The sequence below is a fragment of the Electrophorus electricus genome, chromosome 10 (genome assembly GCF_013358815.1).
Source record: "Electrophorus electricus isolate fEleEle1 chromosome 10, fEleEle1.pri, whole genome shotgun sequence".
In the NCBI taxonomy this organism is placed as follows: domain Eukaryota; kingdom Metazoa; phylum Chordata; class Actinopteri; order Gymnotiformes; family Gymnotidae; genus Electrophorus; species Electrophorus electricus.
The window spans coordinates 1,721,103-1,746,488 of NC_049544.1; the positions used below are offsets into that span (position 1 = coordinate 1,721,103).

The window sequence follows — 25,386 nt, forward strand, 5'->3', positions numbered from 1 at the left end:
CATACAGCAGTGGAAGGACATTTAACATAGTGACCACTCAAAGTTTTCAGGATAAGGAACCAACCTTAGTTTCTATGATTGTCTCCTGAACTGTTTTGGTTTTTTTTGCCCAGACTTTGCATCCCACTTTTATTTATATTTATATATATATATATATATATATATATATATATATATATATATATATATATATATATATATATATAAACAGCTGTAGGAAACATGATAGCGGTTCACTTTGCAAATAAAAAAAAAGTTGCAACACCCTGATTTCTATCAGAAATGGATCCAAAATATTTTAACTATACCAACTTGTCAAAGAGTGGCCTGAGTGGCCTTCCCAGATAAATTTGATGCCTGAAATCTCTTTTTTCAGTGCTTGTAGTCATCACCTCCCATCAGCTGTGTAATCTGGCTGTCCTCCACTTCCTTCTCCTTGCTATACTCTTCCTCCTGCTCCTCCTCCTCTGTCTGCAGTTGACTTGCGAGCAGGAATGCTTTCGGGGTGACATCGTCATCTTTCACCTTCTTCGACTTGCGTTTCTTTTTCTCAATGAGCCTCTGCTTCCTGATCGCAGCTAGGGTGTCCAGCTGTTCTTCAGTTAGTTGCCCCGAGCTGCTGCCTTGCAGGTAAGGGTCTCTCGACCGCTGCTTGTAGACCTCTATCTGTTTGTGCAGGGTATCGTGATCGATGCCAAATAAGGGTCTTTCCCTCCCCTCCACAGGCTCTGAAGAGTGCAGTCTTGTCCTGTTGTAAATTAAACGGATCATTCACTCAAACAGTCCAACCGTGCAAACCGTTATCCAACATGTCAACATGCATCATCATTGCGTTGAATTCTTACTCAGCATCTTTTCCACTGAGGGGCAAATGTTCTGATTCTTCGCTGGGACCATAATCTGCAATTGCGAGAAGGTTTTCAATCTGACACAAGAAAGAGTAACAAGGTTAAAATGGTTTTATGTATTCTGTCTTCCGAATTTGCCCGTGGCCAGTAACACCAAAATCCCCAGTAACCCAATAAAACCAGTTACCTCTTTCAAAGCAGCATATTGCTTGTCTTTTATAAAAACTATGGGAGGAACACTGGCTATGACCTGCTGTGAGATGAGAAGGTATCTAAAACAAACCAAAATTACAACAATTAACCACTTTGCTCTTGAATAAGCATACCAAGGATTCTTCCACAACGTGAATGCGTCACTATTTAATAAGACATACCGCATACGAGGGGCACTTTTATCCAGAACCTGCTGAATCTTGCTGTCTTGCTCAGAGCACCAACTTGTCTTCCAGTAGACTCGACAAGCAGAGAAATCTTCTGGCAATGAAACCTTGCATTGAAAAGCACAGGATTTGTATCAAGGCCACTGTGTTCCTAGCAGCCAAAAATCCCCCAAATGAAACAATAAAGCCAGCCATGATCTTACTTTTGTAATCTCCACGCTGTAATCAGGGATGTCTGCACTGACTTCATGAGAAGTCAGCAGGTCTGACAGTGCCTTGTACAGGATGGTATTGAGCATTCGCACACGGAGACTATCTTGACCTTTGTTTTTTGTTGGTCTCTTAAAGCCAGACTGACCTACAGGTACAAACTGAAACGACACCATGAACACATAATGTGAGAACAATTTATCGTAGGTTAGTACAACTACAGGGCTGGTTACTGTACCTGAGAGCTATCGTACCACCGTTTCTTCCTGTTAAGATAGAGAGTAGACTCTATTAAGAGTGCATATTACTCGTTTAGAGTTGCTAAGCATGTAGGTACTTACGCATAACTCACCTCTTGTTAAGAAACTTCATTAATAAACTACGACACTGCAGTGCAGAAGTATGAATATGCAGCGTCGCTCCGTGTGGCTGCAGTGGCCTGACGCAAAGCGCTCTAGAGGACAAAGCCTGATGTCGGTCTCGTGTGTCCAGTGCAATGTTATGAATCACACTCACTATGCCATTAACGTGTCGAGGTGACGGACATTTCGTAACCCAGTAATAACTGTTTAAAGCTAACATGATGTGCTAACATTCGACTTCGCTGCAGCGACGGTAGACAACGTGAGGTTCGGTATCGCTTACTTCTGGCTGTGCATGAAGGCCGAACTAAGCGACGCCAGATAGCATCGATTGAATTCCACCCGGCCTCTGGCAAATGAAAATTAATATTAGCTGTAAATCGAGTTAATGTGAAGTGGTTTATACAACACAGTAGGATTAATCACATACTGATTAATATGTGTAACCTATGGTATCATGTCCCGAGTAGCTCGTTACTCCTTTTTGTACTTATTTCCCGGTTAATATCTGTTCAACAGACTCCACTAATGAAAGGGAAAACGTACGTTTGAATTTTGCAATTAAATCTAATTTTGGTGTTATGCATTTGTCTCATATTCAATCCCAACCATCACTCGTCAGCACCACTGCTGATCATATATTCATGGGGGGGGGGGGGCAAACACTAAAATGTGAAAGTAACGTCCATGGGTGTAATAAGTAGGCCGATGTCAGCCATTATCACTCACAGGTACTGCAGAGGTGTTAGAAATGCCAGTATCACTACATGGTGGATACTGGTGCATATAAACAGATGTCAAGATTCATAGCTTTTCATAGTAAAATACGCTGGTGAACTGAAATGTCCTTGTTATTAAGACCCATAAACTATTTTACCTTTCTCAGAACGGAGGGAAATGGGGCCAGGTCATCCACATGTACAAACGGTGGTACACAAAGGGTGAGAGGCTGAGGGGATTCCTCCAACACAAAGATGTGTGGCAGAATACCACCCCACCCCCCACCGAAGTCGATGATGGGAGAGGTCCGCACACGGAGAAACTTGGAACAGTGTCTGCGAGAGCTACAGCGACACGAATAATGGCAGCACATCAGTTCAGCCAATCGGTCGAAACAGATTTACATCAGACAGCGCAAAGCAGTACCCAAGAAAGAAGCAGCACTTATCGACAGGGTTCTAGATACAGGAGACGCACAACGACGTGTCTGAGATCGAATACAGCAGCATGTCTAAAGAAAGCGCCACACTCCAAACGGAACCAAAAGCTTCTAAGAAGCCTTTATCCAAACAGATAAACAAATAATGGTGAACTAATCACATGTAGTGATAAGGAACCACCTCTTTAGTAGAGAAATACTGATGTTTCATATTAAAGATACATTATATACTGTTCACAATGCATTCTTCAAAAGCATGAACCTTTACAAGTATTTTTAGTTGTGCCTTACCCACTTTACCTCAGATAAGGTCGGTTAATATGTTTCTCTTCATCCATGAGCACCATTACAATATGCATTCAAAAAAGAAAACAAAATATCCCAAAGTGCCTTTTTTAATAGCGCATTAACCGTATTAAAAAGCAAACTAATTTGCCAATTAGTATACTAATACACTTAGTATACAGTACACTTGACTTCTCAAAGGTACTAATAGTAAACTTAAAATATTATTTTACATAGAACTAAATCACTGCAGACTTGCCAAAAGGCACAGTACAGGTCTCAAAAAGAAACACACACACACTCACACACACACACACACACACACACACACACACACACACACACACACACACACACACACACACACACACACACACACACACACACACACACAAAAATATACAAAAGGGATCCATACAGTTATTTTTTAAAGAAGAGCTATGTAAAAATAATTTCAACATCATAGAGTTGCAAACTATTTACAACTGGCCTAAGGAATATCATAAAAGGTACCCAAACAATGACTTATTTGTAATTCTTTACATCCTCTCCTCACAAAGACACAAATGCCAAAACTCAATTATATTGTCAACATGTAAAACAGGAGTGCTGAATTCCTATACTAGGGAGCCACAACATTGCAGCTTAGTGTTAATATACCAAATTAAAATAGCAAGCTTTTCATAGCTGATGTGCTGGAGCAATGAAAACAACAGTGGATTTCCAGAACTGGAGGTTGACTGTCCTGGTGTACATCATTTTACTCTTGAGCACATTTTAAGGGTGTATAGGACAGTCTCCACATACTTAAATACAGTATACATCTCTCTACTTGTCAACTTCAGTTAGCAGGCTCCACCTCAGGAACGAGAAGGTTATGGTTCACTTTATTCACCTCGGTCATGTTGAACCCAAGAAGTACAACAGTCCTTCTCTTTTGGATTGCTTTCATACATCGGCTACGCTTAGTGCCAAAGTGAGAAAGTATATCAGTCTTGTTCAGCCACAAGCGGGCAGCAAGACTCAGCGCCTCAGCTTTCGATGGGTAGGGCTTGCGATGAAAGTATTTTGTGAGGAACTCTTTCCTCTCCTCAAATGATCGCATCTCCATTCCTGTTGGATCCAGAACAAGCTCCACTGTAGGGGCAGGGAAATCTACCTTGCTTACTTTAACATTTCCATTGGTACCTTTCTCTGTAGCTACCTCTTTCTTTGACTTGGCAGTTTCCTTCTTTTCCATGTTGGCTAATTCTGTTTTTAGGATGTTCTGCTGTTGTGGGTTTTCAATCTGCTGGACGGAGTTCTGAAAGTCTCCGTTCAGGTGGGCGTTTGGATCCGGATTCAGCAGCCTCTCAGCTTCCTTTACATTCCTGGGAGCGCACCGGCAGCGCTGTACGTGAATGGAAATTGTTTTGGGGGTTGACTTTTCCGAGTACACGCCGAAGCAGTAAATGCATTTGAAAGCAGGAGACTTCAATATGGCGTGGATGGTGGGAACAATATGGTGCGTCCCTTTCAAATGTAGCTCATAGTCCTCTGAATTCTGGAGCTTCACCTGGCAGAATGGACAGACAGTGGGCGTGGTTTTTAGCGATGGTGGGTATACTGCCTTTGCAGAGTCTGGATACATCTTTATGTATATTTTGTCTTGAGTACTGGTGACTAGTACAAGGTTGAGCTCTCGGTTATCAAGCAGGTCTTTGGGTACATCTGTGTTCAAGTTAAAGGCAGCAAATATAAGATTGCCTTCTTCATCACAGTTGAGTTTATACTGTTCTTTGATGAAATCTCGGTTCCTCTTTATTTTCAAGCTGTGATCTTTCTTTGTGTGCTCCATGATTTGCTTGAAGGAGTAGAACATCTGAGGGCAGAACAAACACTTCAAGCCATGCAACAAATGCTGAAAAATCCACTGCTCCGTCAACAGCACTTTGCACCTCAGGCATTTGACAGTATGGTCGTTCTGCTTCTTGAGAAATGGAGTGAGGACAGCTAGCTCATTTGGTTTATTATTTTTACTCAAAGTCAGCTTTTGGCTTGAAGATGCTGCCTTGGCAGGCACTACTGCTGTGTTTGGTGGACCCATCACAGTGGGCTTGCCAATCTGAGGCCCATTCTGAGCCAAAACCACTGGTGCGCTGTTGACAACCTGACCAGAGTTCGGCTGGACAGGTACCGTCGTGACCTGCACAGGTGCCAGGGTGTAAGTTGGGACGCCGTTCACCTTGTTGCCTGTGGGAATGAGCCTGACTGACTGGGAGGCTATGATAGGGGGCCTGGGAGCGGACTGATTCAGCTGTAGTCTGTGGGTCAACAGCATGGGTGGACGCACGCCGATCTTCCCGGGGAGATTGACCTGAACACCTGGCGGCAGAAGCATCTGCTGCCCTGGCTGGGCCTGCGGAAGCCTGGGCACTGTCATGGCCACAGGTACCTGTTTAGGAGTGCCCTGTGACATGTTTGGCACTACCATGTTTAGAGACTTGACCACTGGGGAGGTGGACAAGGCTTGGATTCCAGTCGAGGGCTGCTGCTGCGTGTTCTGAATTGTGGTCACAGTTGTGCCAGGTAGTAACGATGGAGTCTGTGAGGAGAGGAAGATCTGCCTTGCTCCAGGAGAGCACAAAAGAGCGGTCGTGTTGGTTGGCCCAGTAAGAAGCATGGCACCGTTGGATTTAGATGGCGGATTCACCTTCACTGCCTTGGGATGTTGTGCAACATTTGGTCTCTGGACCATGCTGACGTTTTTGCCTTGCTGCGCCACTTTTGGTGCAAGGCTCTGGAACTTCTGCTGTCCTGCATTTGAGATATTTTTTTCACTGATGAATGGCATAATATGCCAATGCAGTTCCTTATGCTTATCTGAGCTCAAAATATGATAGAGCAGATGTTCTATGGTCTCGGCTGGCAACTTGCACTCCTTACAGTAATACCTCGATGTTGGAACACTGTCTCTATTTTTTTGACCATCAGTGTTTTGTCCATTTTCCAGCCTGTGCCCAAAGTAACGGTTCAACAATGTAGCATAGTGGTTTACCAAAACATGTTTCTTCATCACATAAAGTAAAGAATCATGGTAGCCACAGTTCACACATGTGTACCTATCTTCACCTAGGTCGACAGACGCTGTGACAGTAACAGCCTTTGAAGGGAGGCTGGCCGACTGGGAGGGAGCAGAGGGACATGCCTTGGTGGGCACGGTATGGAAATATTTTATGTGCTGCTCTGTGATTTCAGGGTGGCTAATGAATGTGCATTTGGGGCAAGTGGAGAGACAAGCGAGGTCCAGCTCCTCCTCATGACACCGTTGCACGTGACCTCTAAAGGTGTAAAAAGAACGGGTGGAGAACCAGCATAGGCTGCAGCAGAGAGCCTCGGGGCGATATCGCCACTAAAAGGATGGACACACACACGGTGAGAAACATTCTATGGATGTCTGCATTGCAGTGATGCACTGCTGAGATGAATTAGAACTGATAACATTTCAGTTTAGCAGATCATGGAGGTTTGTTTAAAAAACACTCTCTGAAACCAAATGATCACCAATTTCTTCCATCTTGTAATGATGTATCAGAAAACAATAAGTAACACTTTCTTCTGTTAGTGCAAGTAGGATCAGCAAACACTAGCTAATTAATATTTTCAGAAATTAGAAGGTTCATCTTTATGGGACGGTGAAACCCACAGCTAAGATTATCTAAAGGTTTTTAGCATGACTAGAAAAAGGGCCAACAGTGATGAAAATGCTACCCATCTAAGACACTAAAGAAGTATTTAGAAAAAAAGTCTTACCTTTTTTCGCTTTTTGCCAACATTACCATCTATGAAGTCTTCCCACTCCGTGTTATTGAAACTTTCTTCACCAGCATCGAAAGATTTGTATTTCTGTTAATAAGGATTAAAAGTTCATGAAGTCTCAATTCAATATTTGTTCAAACTGACAGAGTTGCATAAAGATGTGTATGAATGCAAACCTCTATTAAGTCCTGACAGCTCTGCAAAGCAATGTCACACAAAATACTTTTCACTCTTTTTCTTGATCTTCGGAGTTTTACCACGTCTCTCACTGGTACTTGATACATCTTCTTGGTACAGCAAATAAGCTGCAAACAACCAAATAGCAATCATTACAAACAAGAACCTAAATTACAATATAAAAAGACTACGTATCATCAAAAAATAAATAAAATAAATAAACCATACAAGATGGAGTGTAAATGAAAGGCTTAGATGTCATGTAACACTGAGGCTTTCTAGTCGTTACGCTACATGCTTAGGGTCGCTTATAACCCTTAAAGTCGTCGAAGCGGATTTTTCCTGATGCTTTTTCGCTGTTATCGTTAGCTGCGTACTCCGCTTAGACACCAGGCGTGAAAACGTGTCAGTAGTTTTGTGCTTCACTGTGAGGTATGCATCTCTAAATTTAGTGGTATTTGCACTTTTACAGACGCTATAACATGATAACGAACTGGTAGTTATCACGGCGCTGCCGCCCGCTTTGCTGTCTTCAGAACTAACGTTAGCCAAGAAGTCATTATTAGCGGCTAGCCAAGAGGCCCATTGTGAATTTCAATTAAGTTGTAGCTACGCATCATAGTCCAGTGGTGTTTGGGGACAAAAGCTGGTTAATATTGCCTGACCAAAGGCAGTAACAATCAGCTAATTCAAAGGACAAGCCACTGATGTGTGTGGCTACCTTCAGCGTCCTGGCAAAGCTGGATGCTGCGTCTGTTTTCTTCCGGCGTCACTGGAAGGCGCGCAGTACGGAACCTGAAACTACATAATAAGAGGCTTCAAATCTGCACTCGTCTATTGCTCCTTACCGCATTGCCTATCGTCGGCTGGATGTGAGTGTGAGAACTAGATCTGCAGTCTTTTGTTTGCACCACAGTGAAATAGCTCCCTACTCCTGCTGAAAAACATGGCGCACAGGAAGAAAGGAAGTGACGTATGTAATTAACATATTGCACGGTGAAAATCCTCCAATGAGGCTTGGTGGGCAGGCACTTACAAATGTTAAATTTGAGTGTCATTGATCATTGATGTTGATTATAAAGTGATAGGTTTCCCCCAACTAACATCCATAAACTCCCACCTGTGGCCAATTAACCATTCACTACATGCTAGAGTCACTTCAGATAATTAAACTGAGTGCTATGTGTAATGGTAACACATTACTGACATAATCAGTTCCACTGTCTTATCTGGTTAGAGTATAGATGAAACTAAGTTATGCTTAGTGATGCTTTACCATTACTACTGTCCAATGTTCTTAAGTGGCTAACTACGTAAAGCTGTTCATTTTTTTCTTAATTGCTTTTTGAAGAATGATTTTAGTTGCATTTAGTGCACATTTTTTGTCACATATACAAATGTGTTAAGACATATGAGCTTTTGCATATGAGCTGTTGTGTGTAATCTGGTTTACAGTTGGGTCAAATTATTGTATATCTCATAAGTCAGAAAAATCTCATAAGTCAAATTATTGTATATCTCATAAGTCAGAAAAAACAATAAAGGTTCACGTTTATTACCAAAAAACGTTTCATTGCTAATTAAACTTTCAATCAGAACTACTGATAGACTAGTATTTTGAAGAAACAATTTATTAGGCTAATTTATAATTGTCATAACTATTATAACTATGAGGAACTGTCAGGTCAGCAGCTGGTATAGATGGAGTGTTATTGCCAGTATGAGAGTTGTGTATTTTCAGATACTGTTGATAACATGTGTCAGATTCCAGTCCGAGAATTACAGGCCCGCATGGTTGCTTGATTTTCCTACTTTAGTACACCTGAACCACATACCCTGCTAATTATAAAACCCATCAGGTGTTGTGAAGGAAAGCAACTTTCTGATGGTTTAGTAAAAAATTTGGTATGGTACCAGTGCTATACAGAATCTAAGCAAGAAGTAAGATTAACAACATATAGGTGCTGACATAAATCAGTTAAATAATTTCATATATGCATCATACAATGATAACAATTTCATCCTCCTCCATTGCCCCGTCAGGCACCATGAGCCGTTGCCGCATGTCTGAGTGCAGCTTGCTGAGGATGTCATGCATGCTGGAGCTGCTCTGTCTGAATGCTGGGCTGCTTCTGTACTGCTGCTGGGAGGTCATTTCCCTGCACAGTGTGCTTCTGGGCCCAGAGTGACTGATGTGATTCAGACAGGGCTGTGAGCGACAAGACACCTGGGAGTAAGGGAACCCACGGCATCTGCTCTGATCGTGAACATGGCGGTGAGGGTAGCGGGTGGCCATCGGAGGACTGGAACACCGGAACGAGGGGCCAGTTGCTTTCTCACGGACCAGGTCTGAGTCTGTGTCGCTGTCATAGCCATTAGCTACTGATTCGTAGACTCCCATAATTATGGGTAGTCCCGGGTAGCTCAGACAGCCCTCATCATCTAGAACAGGTTTAGGGTTGGGGGTGACGCAGCTGCGACTCCTTACATTGTTGTGCTGGTTTGCCGGTTTCACAGTGATGATGAGGTTGCGGCTGTTAGCAACCATCATTTCCGTCACCTGATCCAGAGATTTTCCCCTGACATCAATGTCATTGACTTCCAGGACCTGGTCGTTAATGGCCAGTAGGCCTGTGCTCTCAGCCAGTCCTCCAGGAACCATGCGGGAGATGAAGATGCCCAGGGCCTTCTCCAGACCATGGGGGGTCACCCTGACTGTAGTGCCATCACGAATGTAGAAACCCAGAGGCCTGTGTGAGCCCTGGTGGTACAGACGAACCCGTCGGTGGCATTCTGGTAAGATGTCCACATCAATTACGGATGACACTGGACGGAAGTTCTGCGGCATGCCGATCTGAATGTGTGGTCTTCTGTGGCTGTCATCTCCACCTCTTCTCACTGCTGATTTCTTTCGCCTTGTCACACCATCTGAGCTGATGTTACCCCGGTCAAGTTCCTCTGTAAAACACCAGTGTGTAGAATAAACCATGTATTTCTTCACTATGCTGTGACAAACCTGGGCCAAAATTTGCTACATTACTTACTGTTATGATATTGATGAATAGACTGCCACAGAGCTTACTTGAGAGGACTTAGTTAACACTTGTGATTTGGGGAAGGAACAACAGCAGAGCTCTGATTAAACATGAAAGTCAGCAAACCACAAGGGACCACAAGGAAATTGCACTAAAGTACACATAATTCCAGACCAGATAAATTGCTTCCCATTCCGGAAAGAGATACTACGAGCAAAATGCATGTCTTGATTCACACACTGATATAACTGCATGACAACGCAGCAGTAAAGGCAGAAAACAATTTATAGTGATTAATTGCCAGAAAGTATTTTTTTAAAGAAACACTTTTTTAGAATTCATAACATTAATTAAAACGTGTTTTAAGAATAAACGTCGGTGAAGAAAGAAACAATTTTATTTCTAGAACATCTTTGCTGTGCGATCGGACACTTTTGCTGTGCTATCGCCTATATCCATATATACAGTACTTAAAAACAAAAACAAAAAAATCTCCCTCAGTTATCACCTTTGAAGTGACAGCGAAAATGTAAGAAATGGAACGAGATTAAAGGGAAATTAAGAACATGTAAGTGCGTTAGAATGTCTTCCGTAGGCCTACCCCGCTGACGAATGTAGATGCGCAGGAGCGGTCGGCTGGCAGACACAGCTTTTCTGAAGTTGTCCTCATTATTTATCGGCAGCAGCTCTCCGTGGACATCCGCATAGCTGATGAAGACCTCCGTGTTGTACAAGTGGTGTAAGAACAGGATTAACTGGCGAAAGTCTTCGAACATTCCCGGCTCGTAGCGATCAAGGGAAAACCTTCTAAATTCTGCACCGAACTTTGGGGCAAGAGAGGGAAACAACTGAGCCAGTCATTGATTTAGTATATGGAGAACAACCCAGTTGTCTGGAAAATTGTAGATTAAGATGGATTTATATTTATGTTTAAACCCATGTTCATTAGAGAAACTTGAATCAAACATAAAAATAAAAACGAAAGATTAGAAATATTATATGAGAATAATAATATGAGTGTAATCTATGAGACTGAATAGGCACATCAGCTGAGACATCAAGAATCGACTTTTAAGGAACACAGACTTTTATGCATACTCCCTAACAAGTAGGTCTTATACAACTATAACGGACACATAAATAACAGAGTATTAAAAGGAAACGTACAAAAGTGAGAATACTACAACGACTCTTCATAACGTAAACTTACTTTGCTTTTTACCTCGACGACTGAGCAACAGCGCAAAGATAAGGATTTGCCGAAATTCCGTATCATGTTCTTTTATAAACAGGTTCTGCGGTCACGGAGCTACGCTGAAGTTTCTGACTTGTCCCGTGTAAGTGGTAGTTACATGCGCTAAATGTCAACAGAGGGAAACCCCGGACCGACGGCCTGTCAGACGCACTGAGGAGGAGCACAAAGGTAATTACAACGGCATCAATCCCCCGTCATCTCTTCTCTGCTCTTTCCAATTCTCCTCTAAAATTCTAGCCCAAGACCTTTGCAGTGAAGAGAAGCTAACGCAGTTTACTGTATGCTTTGAAATAAAAATAAAACTGATTTATTGCAAGATTATTTATGTTTTAAGTTTTGGGATTTTCTCCACATTCTTCTAAAAGTTTTATAGTTAAACACCACAAATCACAGTCACAAAGACCAAGGCATCATAAAGATCATCAAAACGACAGTTAAGACACGGGGATTTATGAACACAATACAGTGAATACAGTACAAGAATATGAATACAGCAATGAATACAGTATATAAATAGAGAATAATGTGGTTATTTAATTCAGTGTACTTTCATTTAAAAATCTTAAAGGATTAAAACATGCTTACTAATGTGAGCAGTTTTATAAGGCATGATCATGATGCCAAATTGGTTTCTGATAATTACAGCATAGTAGAGATGTGCCATAAGTCAGAAAGCCATGTATAAATAATCAATTTTACTTAGGATTAGAAATATCTTATTTCAAAAGCAAACAAGTCCTCATTAAAGTAGTTCTGCTCTTGGGGTGAGACAGGGGCCTGTGATAAACCAAAGATTTTTTAGACCAAAGATTTTCTCCACTTTTGCTTGACACGCCTCCACTGTGCTCCAACGTGAGGTAAGACAATCACATCCGGCAGTGAGAATAAGGGGTGATCTCTGTGAAAATCCCCATGTAAACAGTAAGGACATTCTATATGGAGTCTACTTCACATCACACATCACATATGACTGCTGATTTTTACTCAACAGTTATGTTATTACTAACTCTTACTTCGCATCATCAGACACTGTCTGTTGCCATAGGCACACCTATCCTACAGGTGAATTATATATGTATAGTTCCAGTCTGTACCTGATTGGTTGCCATGCTCAATTTGTCATTTAATATCTCATTGTGTTTCTGGGGCTTGAGTCCCACTGCTGAGCTGAGAGTTGTCTGTCATCCAAAAACATACACCCAACAGTGGTCCCACAGCCAGAAACCGGCCTTTGAGGAAGAGCTGGAGGAAGACAAATACAAACCGTGCATGGCAACACTTCCCTAGCTGTTCCACTGCCTGGGTATTTTTGGATGCTCGGCAGCAACACTGCAGTTCCTGACACGCTCCGAGCAGCACTACAGCCACGAGCAAGCCACTAGCTTTGCAGAGTCACTGGTTTGTTGAGTGTGATTTCAGGTCAGCAGTAGTCATGTGGTCAGAGTCTAGCCAGTTGTAAAAATATTGCAGAGCAGATTACAGTTTGTGCATTGGCAATGCGTACAGTCAATATGTGATAGTGAACAGGTATACTATGCACCTGTAATGTAGTTCTAGCCACTAAAGTAGACAGTGCCTGTTTGGGCAAGGCACAGGCTCCTAATAAGAGTGGGGCCTATGAGAGGAACGAAGCTGTTGATTATTTATTTCTTTATTTGCTGTCTTGTTGATTGATTTATTTAGGCCCCCACCACCTTCCATCTTTGGAAGATCAGTAAACCTTTATTAGCTGGAATATATAGTTCATGAATCAGTGATATATGATTGGTATAGGAAAACATATCAAGCCTTAGCTGTTAATGTGGCTGTTATAGGGAAGCAGAAAGCACAGCCTGGGGTGAGGTTTCTGAACTTACCTCGGAAGAGGCTCTGGGTATGTGACGTCTCTGGAGGGCATCTACCAAAGCATCCTGATCAGTGGCCAAGCCATGAATAACAGTTATACATAATGATTCTTAAACACAGTGTAATGAAACTAATACGATCTTCATTTTGCATGTTTGAACCACTTGCTTATGTAAACTGCCTTTTTTTTCCGGTGGCGGTGGGGTTGGAGAGGGGGTAGATATTCACCAACGACTTAATTACAAAACACCCACATTGTATACACTCTACATATGTACATTTAGAGTATACAGGGCATCTTTTTGTTAGCTAGCTTCCATCCCCTGATCAACAGCAGTCAGTTTCCTTTGGACATGTTTGCATGGCATATTATTCACATGCCAGAGTGATGCGTACTAACTAGCACAAGTTGATTAGACACAGGTATTGCACATGTTTTTACACATCACATACATAATGAGCCTGGCCAGTGAATGATAATACAAGGTGTTTCTACTAGACTAACTGCTGCATGTAAGTTGCTGAACATGTGACATTTATGTTTAAATATGTCTGTAAATTGATACTATCCTTGATTTATTAATTCTTAAAATATACTACATTCCTAACAGATCCCTGGGAAGCTCAGTGTTATGTGTAAATTGATAATCCTAAATCTTTTAAAGATAATATTTTAATTATAAATGTATTATAAGACATAAGATTATTTTAGGATCAGAATGAGGTTAATGGTTCTTTAAGTGATTGTGACTTCCAAAATTACTGTAACGTTGTCGCTGGCCTGAGTGCCGGTGGGCGTGGAGCAGGATGCACAGACTACCTCGAAGTGAAACATTTATTAACATAAAACATGTAGAACAATGGCACTCACACACAACACTAACGACAGACATGACTTATACATTTAACTAAACACAGACTACAATCACATCTAACAAATAACTATATACGCACTAACATACATCAGTGAACAAACAATGACCAACGGTGAGGCACGCACTGACGAGGGTTTAAATAGACAAACACACATTAACACGTAAACCCGTACAGGTGCGTGCCTTCACGGGGATGTGGCTACAAAAATGGGTGAACCCCCCCCGCACGCGGTAGGCCGTACCACGTGACTTGTGGGGGGGGGGGGACAATTACCAAATCTTTCAACATTTGATTAGCAAATGTAAAATAGGTCAAATCTTAGGAATAAACCCAACTCTTAGGAATAACCCCAAATCTTAGGAATAACCCCAACTCTTAGGAATAACCCCAACTCTTAGGAATAACTGGTTTCTAGGGAAAGATCTCTTATGCTATTTCAAGTAACTATATTTTGTTGCCATATTATCTTGTAATAAGCTGTTTAGGATAGTGTATTATACATAAACACTTCAGAATAGGTGTTAAATTGTGAAAAACAAAAATACATTTTTTTATAATTAAACATAAAAGGTCCATTTGCTCAAGTAGCATGTCATCTAGTGGGAAACAATATACTTGTCATTTGAAGTATGCATACCTTGTTGAAAATATAGGTTCTTTAAAATACATGTCAAGTTACTCTAAAAAAAATCTATAAAGTTTTAAATCAAGCTGTACTATACTCTTTGAAAAAGCACTTTGCCTAAAAATCAGAACAATGAAATAAATATTAGTAATTAGTAATATCAATATAAAAGCCCTGACTGTGATATGATATAGTTGGCCCCTATTTGTCAGCAATCCACAGTACAACGGATTATCTAGAAATCGAGGAAAATCTAATTCATTGCCAGTGTACCAAGGGCAGGCTGTTCCTCCAAATCCAGCCAACACACCAGACAGAAAATGTAAAATTTTTTTCAAGGATTTACAGTAAAGAACAATGGAATTTTGGGCACAGTCAATGGGCATGAGTCATCTCTGAGAAGACAGCACCATAATTTTAGTTAATCTTTAAGGTCGGGAAGGCCTCTTCTCTTGAAAAAAACAAAAACAAAAACTAAATTAAACAAATGTTTGACTGAAACTTGTTACAGATCTTCAAGTGTAGAGCAAAACGTAATAAGAAAAGTAGGACAGCATCAACGTGAGAGACTGCATTATCATACAGGGACATTCTCAGACAGGGACATCTCCAGTTTGAGTTCACTGTTCTACGGGTCAAAGGAGGTTAAATCTGGCAAATGAACATACATGTCATCTATTTCAGTTTTCTAACTGAAATTTGTAAATGTTATATATGAATGGTTTTTAAAAAGTAATTCTGAGAGAAACCACGGTTGTGCTGTATGGTTTTACCTCTACTGATGTTAATGAGGGTACCACTGGATTTCATCATGGCCAATTCTTTTGCACCAATAAGGTGGTGCGTCTGAGGAGAGTGCCTGACCACCACTATGATGAAGTCTGACCTCTGCAGCAGTACCTTCACCCCACTGCCTACTCCTCTGCTTTCTCCCGTGATCACAGTGAAATGCTAAAAACACAACACTAAGTCTGTGTGCTTTTCCATGCAAGGCTTCCAGATTTACTATATTAGTTCACAGTTTTTTGTTTGGGGAGGGATAAGGTTGCGTAGGTACTGGGTGAATGTGAAAATGATTACCTGATAAATTTCACAAGTAAAAAAAATATAACAATAAAGGACATACCGCCCTCACCTTCGGTTCCTGTTGTGATAGAGGACCTTCATATCAAAGCCTTGGGCTCTTTTGGCAACCTTATATCTCATTCTTCCCTTTCCAATAATACCCAGGGTGGGACCACTAACATCATTACCCTAAAATAACTTGTGCATATACTCTGATTCATGATACTTGGAAAAGTTATAGCCTACAAAAAAGTCCCCTTGTTAAGACAATTAAGGAAATCTGAGCACCAAGCGCACAAAGTATATGAAGGATTCTTACCTTCCAGAATTTTCCTAGCAGATGCCAAAATCAAGGCCATGCCAATGTCTGCTGTGGCTTATACCAGGAGTATTGCACAGTATTGCTGCTGATAAGAGGTATGTCAAGATAATCTACTCCTACTCCACCACTCACAACAATGTTGAGTTTGGGCAAGCACTGTTAAAGACTGAAGTCATCTTTTAAATTTATTTTCCACACAAAGACAGCATGGATCTTGTCTGCGGGAGTCTTCTCTTTTCTGATAAAAGTTCTCATAGGTGATTACTGTGAATTTTTTTTTTTCAATGTATGGTGCAAAAACTGGTAGATGCCCATCGGTCCAAATGTGGATTCCAATATACACAGTTTCTCCATAATCTGTATTTACAGATCCAAACGCAAATATACGACATATTTCAAAAATGCCTTTCTTTTTTAACGAGTAAATTACGTCAATTATATGTTTTAACGAGTAAATAACGGAAAACGTGTAGTCTACACATTTACAGCAACAAAGCACAGTGGTTGTATCAAAACAATTAACATAAATTACTGCATTTACTTGCACGATATCAACAACAACCAGTGCCCGCTAGGACAACAGATTTTTGAACTTTCAGTGATGTGAGATCGCATTCAGCTAAATCCAGTTCAGAAAAGAGAGTGAATGTTTGACTCTTTCACCATTTGGGTCTTTTCGTCCTTTCAGGTTGTGGAACTAAACTAGAGCGCTGAGTGGAGTATATAATTCCAACAGAAAGTGTTAATGAATTACATTTAAAACCGGAAGATTAGACATTAAACACGAAGAGGGGTACAAAAGTCAAAATAATTAGTGCGGAACAGGTGCAGATGTATGTAATTCTTGTAATTCACTCGTCATTTGCGCACGAGGCACTTTTTTAAGCTTTTTTTTTTTTCAGCAATTTTACATGTGGTCTCTCAAATAGCCACTAGGGGGCGGCAGACTTGCATATTACTGTGCAGATAGTAGCGTTCGTGGAGTACGTTTTTATCTTAGACTAAACACTATGATTGATGTGTCCATCAAGAATTTCCACCTTCCATCTAGTTATGCTGTGTTACAATGTAATCCTGAACCTTTTGCACGCATCTTATACCGCCATTGGTTTTACACAAAAACGTAGGCCTACCTATGTCAAATGTCAGTACCCAGTGAATGTTCCAAAAATGTGTTTACTTATTATTTAACATTTATACACATTAGATATTCATATATACGTCTCAGAACATAAAAATATGCTTTATTTACATGTTTCTTAAGTAGTGTTAAAAACTACTAAAACTGACAAACCATGGCCTTGTAGTACTGTCAGGGAATTAATGGCATATTAGTGGCATGCCATCATTGAATAGGTAATCAGTGACTTCTGCAATGTTTGTCTGTCCTGTAGCCTCCATTTTCAACAAAGAGAGTGTATCAGTGAAATGTTTCTGCTCATATACCAAGTGGTGGCGACATCCTGTAGCTCTGTGAAAAACCAAAGCATAATGTCAGTCAGTGGGTGTCTGAGAACGGCCTGCTTCAAAGTGCCGGATCCTTGTGGCTTCAGCCTGAAAATACAGAGCCCATCCGGTCCTGCTGTCAGAGAATGCCAAGGACAAGAATATTCACAGTGAGCACTCACTTCACAGCAGACGGGGATTTAAGCTTCACTGATCGTTGGAGATTACGGACAAGCGATTGCACTTGCTTTAGTTATATATGACAAAATAATGGAATTTTAAATTATCATTTTACACTTACATTATTACTGCTTCAAACGATATGTAGGTAATCTATATAATTGTAGATTAAAACAAATTTGTGTGTGGTTTTTTTTTGGGGGGGGTGGGTTTGAGTATGATAAGAACAGTTATATCAGGGGGTTTTTTTAAATAATTTAAAATTTAAAAAAAAACAAACAAAAAAAACCCTTCATCCCCTTCAATATTCCCTGACAACAGCTAGGTTGTCTTAATCTGGTCTTTATGTCCTGGTCAATTCTTGACTCGTAGGCATTAATGGGTACTAATGCAGTGATGTGGCCCTCACACTTCTCTGGGTTATTTTAAACTCTGTCCCAATTAAAATGGTCCATGGTTCCCGGGCCATGGCTAAATGATAGCGCTTCTCCCGCTCCTCGCTAGAAGTCACAAGCAAAGTGCAGAACTTGAGGCAGCTCTCTAAAAGCGCAGACACAGGAGATATGCCACCATGAATACATACTGCTCACTCTGCACATTTTACAAATGATGTCCCACAAAAAAAAAAAAAAAAAAAAAAGATTTCTGCAGTAACATCCATAAAGGTGCAAAGTGACACCTTAGTTAAAGTTCAGTAAAGTTCAGTAACTAACATAAAAATGAGCCAATAACTCTTATGGAACTATGGTGTTTATGACGTTATGGTTTAAAGAGAGATCATGTAGCCTACTGGTGTGGATTTAGTGGTCTTAGCAGTTCTTCCAGGATTTTCTTTTCATGATATTTCATAAAACCTCTGACACTAATTCTTGTTCATGTTATTTTCAATCAGTAAAACATTTAAATCAATGTGAACAGCCCTAATGCATCAGCAAACCTCAAACAGGTTATTCAGCGAGGGGTATTTTAACTGTTCTTTTACACTAACGTCAGTCCAGGGCTTTAGAACCCTGACGGCTGTGGTGTAATGTGCCACTTCCAAGTATTTTCAGCAGACATTCATACAAGACACAAGATTGGGTTGTATGAAACACTAATCTCAAAGTCAGCTATTAAATGCTAATGAAACCAGCTACTAGTAATTAAAGCATGTATGGATGATTTGTCAACCCTGAAAACTAAACACGCTCCCAACATCGACAGAATGTGGTACCTCAAATCAATTCACGCTTAAAGGTTGCATCTCACTTTAGTACATCTTCCATTTTATTTTAACCAACTCTCCCAGGACAGCCCAAAGTAGCAAAGCACATACAAATGGAAATTCTACAATGTGACACAGAGAGGTCGTTGTTCTATCAAAACACAGAGCATCTATAGGAGTGTCTTCCTTCACCCAGCAGGAATATGCACTCGGAGCTCCTGCACTGTTAACTCAGTTCATTTTCTACTTCTTTTATTTCCACATAGCAGTGATTAGTAGGTAGCAGTCATTACTAGCTTAGGGGGTTCTCCATAAATGTTGGAATTGCTGCCAAAATATATTTGGCATGATCTGAACTTATTGGAAAGACACCTGAAAGTTCCAGTCATGGGTCAAAGAAAGATGTGAGTGGCTAGAGTTCAGTTTAATTCTATGTTCACCACCGTTAAGCACAAAGTCAGCAGCATAAATATTTTACACTGTTTCATTCTTAGTGGATTCACCTTGTAGCTGCCAATCTTCCCTGGACATGCATGGAAAATGATAGTGTTCAATAATGTTTTAACAATAATAATAATAATAATAATTTTTTTATGCGTGAAATATTAACATCGCAAAAACCATCATAAATTTTCCTGCTGGAAGACTGGAATAGCATAAAAAGAAACAAAACAGCAACTTTATTATGCATTGCAGGGAGTTTTCCGAGCACCTTGAAAAAATATATGTCCCGGCTAATAGGCATACAAATAAAGCAAGTCTCTCACTGAATAGCATTTCATCTGTGATGACAGCACATATGACATTATCAAAGTACACACTGCTGGTTACACACCCCAAACACCATCTCTGTAATCTGATTACAATTTTTTTGGACTCACTGCTTTTGTTAGGCATAAGGTTCTAATCACAATGTGATGGGAATCTGTTAAACTGAAATATTAAAAGAAACAGATGAAGTATTTGGTAGTTATGCAATGCCAGACGCTGTGATACTCAAGAACAGAATTGTTAGATTTTTATATTTTCTAGTTCTAAAACAAACAAACAAACAAACAAACATAAAACCACAAATCTGAATGTCATTTTAGAATAACCCTATCCTGTTCATATAAACTTTCATTAGACTGAAACTAGTGCCAGTTCATGATTTGTGATGGTGCATGCAAAGTGATGTCTTATTTGAAAACTGGATGGCTGCAACTGCCCGTATGATGTGTGCGGAGCAGAGTGTGCTCGAATGTTTCCATAGTGCTGGATATATCACGGTGAGCTGCAGCATGTACTCATTCATAGTTAATTAGTTTTCTGTGAGTTTGAAGAGAGTTTCCTTTAAGCTGGCTGTGCAGAGATATATTTTCCTTACCCAGCCTGGAAAAGTTGTTTCTGCTGATGGATACCACCATGAGAGCACATTCTCCATATAAAAGACAACAAATGCAATGAAAACTGTGTACAAATCTAGATATGAACCGTAATATGCACAGATATAAACCTTCTCACGTCACACAGTGCCCATAGAATCCCTGCTGTACACAATGTACAGTCAGCAGGATTCTGCAGGATCATTTGAGCCCACTCATTTTGGTGCTGGCACACACACACACACACACACACACACACGCGCACAAACATGCATACATGCACACACATTCACTGAACAGATCATATTATAAATATATCACGTTATAGATTTACATGTAAAGCAATATGACGACTTTAATAGCATTATTCAATGACTTAATTTGGAGAGAGAAAAACACGCCTGAAACTCAATCTTAGCTCATATATCTCCAGCTTGACACCACCGCTCATGGTGGTGTCTCCGTGACCAGTTTCTGCACTCCTCCACTTGTGACACTCCACTAATAGAAGGTCAGCAAGAGGAGCAAGGTGTTTTGTTGCCATGCAGAAGCCACCCAAATTCTCCAAGTTCCTCTTCCCTTACAAAGGCTTAAAACACTCCCTAAAACACAACTCACTACCTGAAGCTCACAAATTGATCACTATTGGCTGTTATGCTTCAGCATTCTTTAGATAGGTGGTACAGTCGTAATCAGTTTCAAGACAGATCTGGCTATACGCCTATTCTTTACTCTTTATGGAGAGTGTCCTTTGTTGTCTGATAGCAATATTACATTGATAAAAGTGTTTATTTATTCATTAAGCCATGGTATTTTAATTAGTCTGAAATTGCTTATGTGCTGGGTGGCAGTTGTGGGGTGATAAATTGCTTCAGGTCGATAACCATGAAGTCGCAGGTTCCAGTGTTTTTGTGGTAAACCAAGAGATAAGATTGAATGTCAGAAATATACATAGAACCATATATACGTAGTGAATAGTTGGGTGTATTTACCCAAGGAGCTTTTTTGATCTGTAATTGAGTTTTTCTGTCTTTGTCAACATAAGCTTCTTCCCCACCTTTCAATCACACAAATTGTCTCTGTTCTAAATCAGTTCTAATGCATTTTTTTTTGGGGGGGGGGGGGGGCAACTTCGCATTATTGTGTAATTCTCTTTCATGGTGAAGGGATTAAATGCTGGATTCTAGTACTTCACTAGCCTGCACATTATTAATTTTGTTGTACGCTTGAAAATTACACATAATATAAGCAGGTTATAATTAAATACTTGAGGTGTTAGCGTTTATCGAAACCTTGGCTCCAACGAGAAGCATTCTTACATGATACTTCATTTAAGTTGTAGTTCTCTCTGACCCCAAAGGGTTTCACTTCTGCAAAGACAAGTTAACCAACTGAAACAGGATCTGTCCAAATAGTGCTGCAGCTAAAACGAACCGCCGTCCTCCGCGTCCTTTTCGACAAACGGGCACAGATTCTGTTCGAAAAACGCCTCGCGACGACATTTAAATTTCCCGCTGCCGTGCGGTCCGTGCGCGCGATAGGAGCGTGCCGGAGAAGAAAGACGCCAGTTAGGTCGCGCTAACGTTGTGCCGCCGAGTTCACACAATATGCGGGAGCAGAACAGAAGCCGAAACGTAACTCCCGACTTTTTATTCGGCACCTTCGTCTCCTCGACACCCGCAGTATGTAAAATTAAGCGGCACGCTGCTAACTGCAAAGGCTAAGGCCAACAACTGGCTTTTATTTTGACTGCGAGAATGTGGCGCTTCGAAGACTGACAATACGCCGATTTGACCAACAAATGGAGGATAGCTACTCCAGCACCTTTTTGTGGACATTACACCGCTGTGGTTCCCTTTATTGCCTCTTTTTTTAGTAGCCATGGATCTTTAAATTTGTATTCTTCTTTCCCTTGCGATTCTCGATCGCAAGAAGAACAGAGACCATACCAAGCAGGATAAAACCTTCTCTGCCTACCTCGACATATTGCTACCAGGGATTTAAATAATCACGTGTTACAACAACGGGAACGTAACGATTTCATCAAAATTAATGTGTCTAGCTGATTTGTAGTTAATTCAATTTGGAGAGCAAAATGAGTAAGGAAAGGCCGAAGAGAAATATCATTCAAAAGAAATTTGTAAGTGTATACTTAATGTTCAATAATTTTGCCCTTGCTTATCCTTATTAGGTACTGTGCCAACCTTTTAGGTCATCATTAATGCAGCGTAATGGTAGTTGCCTATTGTGGTTTATATTCCAGAGATCAGACTAGCATGTTTGGTTGGGCAACCAGTTTGCCCAACCAAATGACCGGTGTGGGCTAAGAGACACGATTATGTGGGTTGACTTTGGTTTTCAGACTAAGGACGGATTGGCAGACCGTAATGTGGGTCTCGCAGTTGACCCAAATATTGCTCTCGCTCTCGATCTCTCTCTCTCTCTTTGTGTGTGTGTGTGTGTGTGTGTGTGTGCGCGCGTGCGTGTGTAAGAGAGAGGGGGGGGGGGGGTTTAAGTATTCTACACAGTCACGCTTCACATCTGGCGTTTCCGGGTTCTGTCCCTTGAAGCGACGTTGATTTAGATTGTCGATTTGTTGTAATTGTGTAGTCTCCCTGAAGGTGGTCCTCGCTTGCCTCGTCGGTCACGGCGTGCATGCAGTGCGACTACTTCGGTTGGAGAGTTGGAGACGGGCTGACAGATTTGGTCCGCATCAGGCTTTTGATGTCATTTGAATTTAGCTATTCAAAGCAGATTCACAGTCTAATTTTGTTTGGGGTGTTGTAGCCTAAACACATCCAGTATGAAGACTCAATAACAGGGAAATATTTTGCAAACATATCTTCTACATTCTGCAAATACTTTATACACCAGTTCCACTACATATACAAATTCATTTTTAAACCAAATCACTAAACTCATTGCTGCCTCATTAAGGTTTAAGTAAACTTGGTGTAGCAGTATTAAATGAGGGGTATATGGAATCACACATTGCACTGCATATGCATTGAAGAAGACCAGTTATTTTAGTATTTGATGATTTGGTTTTAAATACCGTGAGAGTAAACCCTGCAATGTATTTAAGTATGCCTTTTATTGTGCATATTTGTTCTTAAAGACATCAAAAACAGTACTAGGAAGCACAAATAGTTCCTACTTAATCTTATTTGAGCATTTTTTAATCTTGGCTTTAATGGCTTTTGCTAAATTGTGCAAAATAGTCAAGTATATCATGAGTTCAATGACATTGCCTCTTTGTGTGTTAGGCCTTTCTGTGAGGTTAACTGGTCATAAAGTGTAATTTGTTGGGGTGCAGTGGTCTAAACCCAGCTGCTGCGGGGTTTAGTCCTATAAAAGAGCCTGTCAGTGTCTGTTTTATCAGCACACAACTGGCACGTCTAGTTGCACACCCACCCACACACACACACAAACACGCACCAACAATGATATGTTGAGGGCCTCAAAGCTTGCTTTGTCTTCTTGGGTGGCAAACTTTGTGTAAGGTTATGGGCAAATCCTCTGCGACACTGGCACCTCTGTTGGTGGCACGTGATATCTACGTAGCATTTCTTTGTTAAGTGGTCTGTCATATATTCCCACAAAGGTTGGGTATGTTGGTATCCCAGTATCCATGCCTGGGATACTCGGTATATCTCTCTGTAGATGCTCTCTGGGATACTCTCTGTAGATCTCTCTGTAGATATTCTCAGGGATACTCAATGTAGCACTCTGTATGGTCTGTAAATAAACTGCAATATGAGGAGAGAGCGAGAGAGAGAGAGAGAGAGAGAGAGAGAGAGAGAGAGAGAGAGAGAGAGAAGGAAGGACTCCTTTGAAAGAAGAATGACTGCATCTGACCTAATTTTACACTGAAACTGAAAATGTATACAGTTCCTGAAGAGCATAATGCTTGGCCACTGAAGCAGCTGAGACATTCCTCTCTGCTGATCACAGCTCTCCACATCAGCAGTTGATCTGCCCTGGACCTTGAATAATCAGCCTCTTCTACTTCATCCTTCACACAGTAGCTGGGCTGCTTTGTGGTTGCCATTATGTAATCTCCCGCCATCCGCACGAAAATATTACACAATGCCATTCAGGACTGTGCAGAAACTCATACCTGTCAAGCTGGTGTTTATAGTAAGATTGCTAAGATTATGCAGAGTAAACAGAACTTCAAGCTCTACAACTCTAGAGCATGAAAGACAAAAGATCCCAACCGCAATTATTTGGACTTAAGTACTTTTATGTGCCCTGGTCTTTCAGAGTCATGGCTGTTTGATTTATCTTGTTGGCTATTAGGGTTGCCAGAGACAGACACATATATTATTGTTTCAACCTAATTCATCGGTCATAACACAGTTGTATAAAAGGTATTTAGAGGAAGACCTTAGTACCTTTCAATTTATCTCTGACCACACCTTGCAGAAATATCACCATGTTCTTTTTGTTAAAGCGAACCTGTAGTTTTGGCACTTATCGCTGTGTTATAGAGAGACTGGACACATATGCAGTGTAAATTGGATTATGTATTCCCGACCACTCTGTTCGTCCCAGGAAGAAGGATGAGGACAGTGTGTTTACAAGTGATAGTTTGAAAATATGAACCATCCTTTTTTTTGGGTCTTCGTCCTGTAGGGAGCAGGCACTAGCAATCGCAGGAATCAGTAGGCCAGCTAACATATATCAGTGGCTATTCACACTCAGTGTAGAAGGAAGCAATTCAGAGAGCAGGAGGGTGGAGTTACATTTCAGGTGCATGCTATCAAGAAATAAACTGTCCCATAATGCACTGCAAAAAGGGCTGCAGCTCCACAATATCAAGACACCTGCAGACATAGTAACGCAAGGGGTGTGGTTAGGTGTAGCACTCCCACAGTGTGGTGGGTGCTGGCATGTTATTTGTGAGACTGCGTACCTGGCAGTGAAAGTAAACGGTCTTCATTTTTA

At 40.9% G+C, this 25,386-nt stretch overlaps 5 protein-coding genes across 8 annotated transcripts in view; 1 reads left to right on the forward strand and 4 right to left on the reverse strand.

The window, feature by feature from the left end:
* Positions 1-214: 214 nt before the first annotated feature.
* On the reverse strand, positions 215-2,714 carry rbfa (ribosome binding factor A). 2 transcript variants are annotated; one of them, XM_035530924.1, is made up of 8 exons: positions 2,678-2,714; positions 1,791-1,892; positions 1,677-1,704; positions 1,432-1,599; positions 1,223-1,335; positions 1,036-1,120; positions 846-925; positions 215-748 (listed from the first exon to the last, which is right to left on the reverse strand). In XM_035530924.1, exons 2-8 carry the CDS (start codon positions 1,808-1,810, stop codon positions 373-375), a joined length of 870 nt encoding a protein of 289 aa, XP_035386817.1. In that variant the 5' UTR covers positions 1,811-1,892; positions 2,678-2,714; the 3' UTR covers positions 215-372. The 2 variants fall into 2 exon arrangements, with proteins under 2 accessions (XP_035386817.1, XP_026863066.2); XM_027007265.2 differs by lacking the exon at positions 2,678-2,714 and having other exon boundaries at positions 1,791-2,091.
* A 912-nt stretch (positions 2,715-3,626) lies between these two features.
* Positions 3,627-8,164, reverse strand: adnp2a (ADNP homeobox 2a). 2 transcript variants are annotated; one of them, XM_027007310.2, is made up of 4 exons: positions 8,068-8,164; positions 7,219-7,347; positions 7,037-7,129; positions 3,627-6,635 (listed from the first exon to the last, which is right to left on the reverse strand). In XM_027007310.2, exons 2-4 carry the CDS (start codon positions 7,324-7,326, stop codon positions 4,086-4,088), a joined length of 2,751 nt encoding a protein of 916 aa, XP_026863111.2. In that variant the 5' UTR covers positions 7,327-7,347; positions 8,068-8,164; the 3' UTR covers positions 3,627-4,085. The 2 variants fall into 2 exon arrangements, with proteins under 2 accessions (XP_026863111.2, XP_026863110.2); XM_027007309.2 differs by having other exon boundaries at positions 7,941-8,164.
* A 1,054-nt stretch (positions 8,165-9,218) lies between these two features.
* pard6ga (par-6 family cell polarity regulator gamma a) lies at positions 9,219-11,553 on the reverse strand. The gene is made up of 3 exons (XM_027007284.2): positions 11,465-11,553; positions 10,856-11,078; positions 9,219-10,177 (listed from the first exon to the last, which is right to left on the reverse strand). Exons 1-3 carry the CDS (start codon positions 11,528-11,530, stop codon positions 9,219-9,221), a joined length of 1,248 nt encoding a protein of 415 aa, XP_026863085.2. The 5' UTR covers positions 11,531-11,553.
* Positions 11,554-12,307: 754 nt separating this feature from the next.
* Positions 12,308-19,603, reverse strand: zgc:136493 (uncharacterized protein LOC692276 homolog). Its single transcript, XM_035530689.1, is given in 9 exon segments — positions 12,308-12,407; positions 13,366-13,393; positions 15,629-15,780; positions 15,991-16,162; positions 16,240-16,298; positions 16,300-16,326; positions 16,328-16,398; positions 18,278-18,408; positions 19,576-19,603. Coding segments are annotated over 9 exon segments (768 nt in total).
* Positions 19,604-21,913: 2,310 nt separating this feature from the next.
* Positions 21,914-25,386, forward strand: part of jarid2a (jumonji, AT rich interactive domain 2a) — a 32,351-nt gene continuing 28,878 nt past the window's right edge. The window contains exon 1 of one of the 2 annotated variants that reach the window (XM_027007247.2): positions 21,914-22,576. In XM_027007247.2, the coding sequence (XP_026863048.2) occupies positions 22,532-22,576 (45 nt within the window). In that variant the 5' untranslated portion in view covers positions 21,914-22,531. The remainder of the gene's footprint in view (positions 22,577-25,386) is intronic. The other variant, XM_027007246.2, reaches the window with a different exon arrangement.

Coding starts and splice junctions, on each gene's coding strand:
- rbfa (XM_027007265.2), bottom strand. CDS start 2,020: ATGTTAGCTTTAAACAGTTATTACTGGGTTACGAAATGTCCGTCACCT. Junction 1,336..1,431: donor ACAGCGTGGAGATTACAAAA/GTAAGATCATGG, acceptor TTTCAATGCAAG/GTTTCATTGCCAGAAGATTT. Junction 926..1,035: donor AATATGCTGCTTTGAAAGAG/GTAACTGGTTTT, acceptor TTCTTGTGTCAG/ATTGAAAACCTTCTCGCAAT.
- pard6ga (XM_027007284.2), bottom strand. CDS start 11,530: ATGATACGGAATTTCGGCAAATCCTTATCTTTGCGCTGTTGCTCAGTC. Junction 11,079..11,464: donor TCGTCGAGGTAAAAAGCAAA/GTAAGTTTACGT, acceptor CTTGCCCCAAAG/TTCGGTGCAGAATTTAGAAG. Junction 10,178..10,855: donor CATCTACATTCGTCAGCGGG/GTAGGCCTACGG, acceptor GGTGTTTTACAG/AGGAACTTGACCGGGGTAAC.
- adnp2a (XM_027007310.2), bottom strand. CDS start 7,326: ATGTATCAAGTACCAGTGAGAGACGTGGTAAAACTCCGAAGATCAAGA. Junction 7,130..7,218: donor GCTGTCAGGACTTAATAGAG/GTTTGCATTCAT, acceptor CCTTATTAACAG/AAATACAAATCTTTCGATGC. Junction 6,636..7,036: donor TTGGCAAAAAGCGAAAAAAG/GTAAGACTTTTT, acceptor CCATCCTTTTAG/TGGCGATATCGCCCCGAGGC.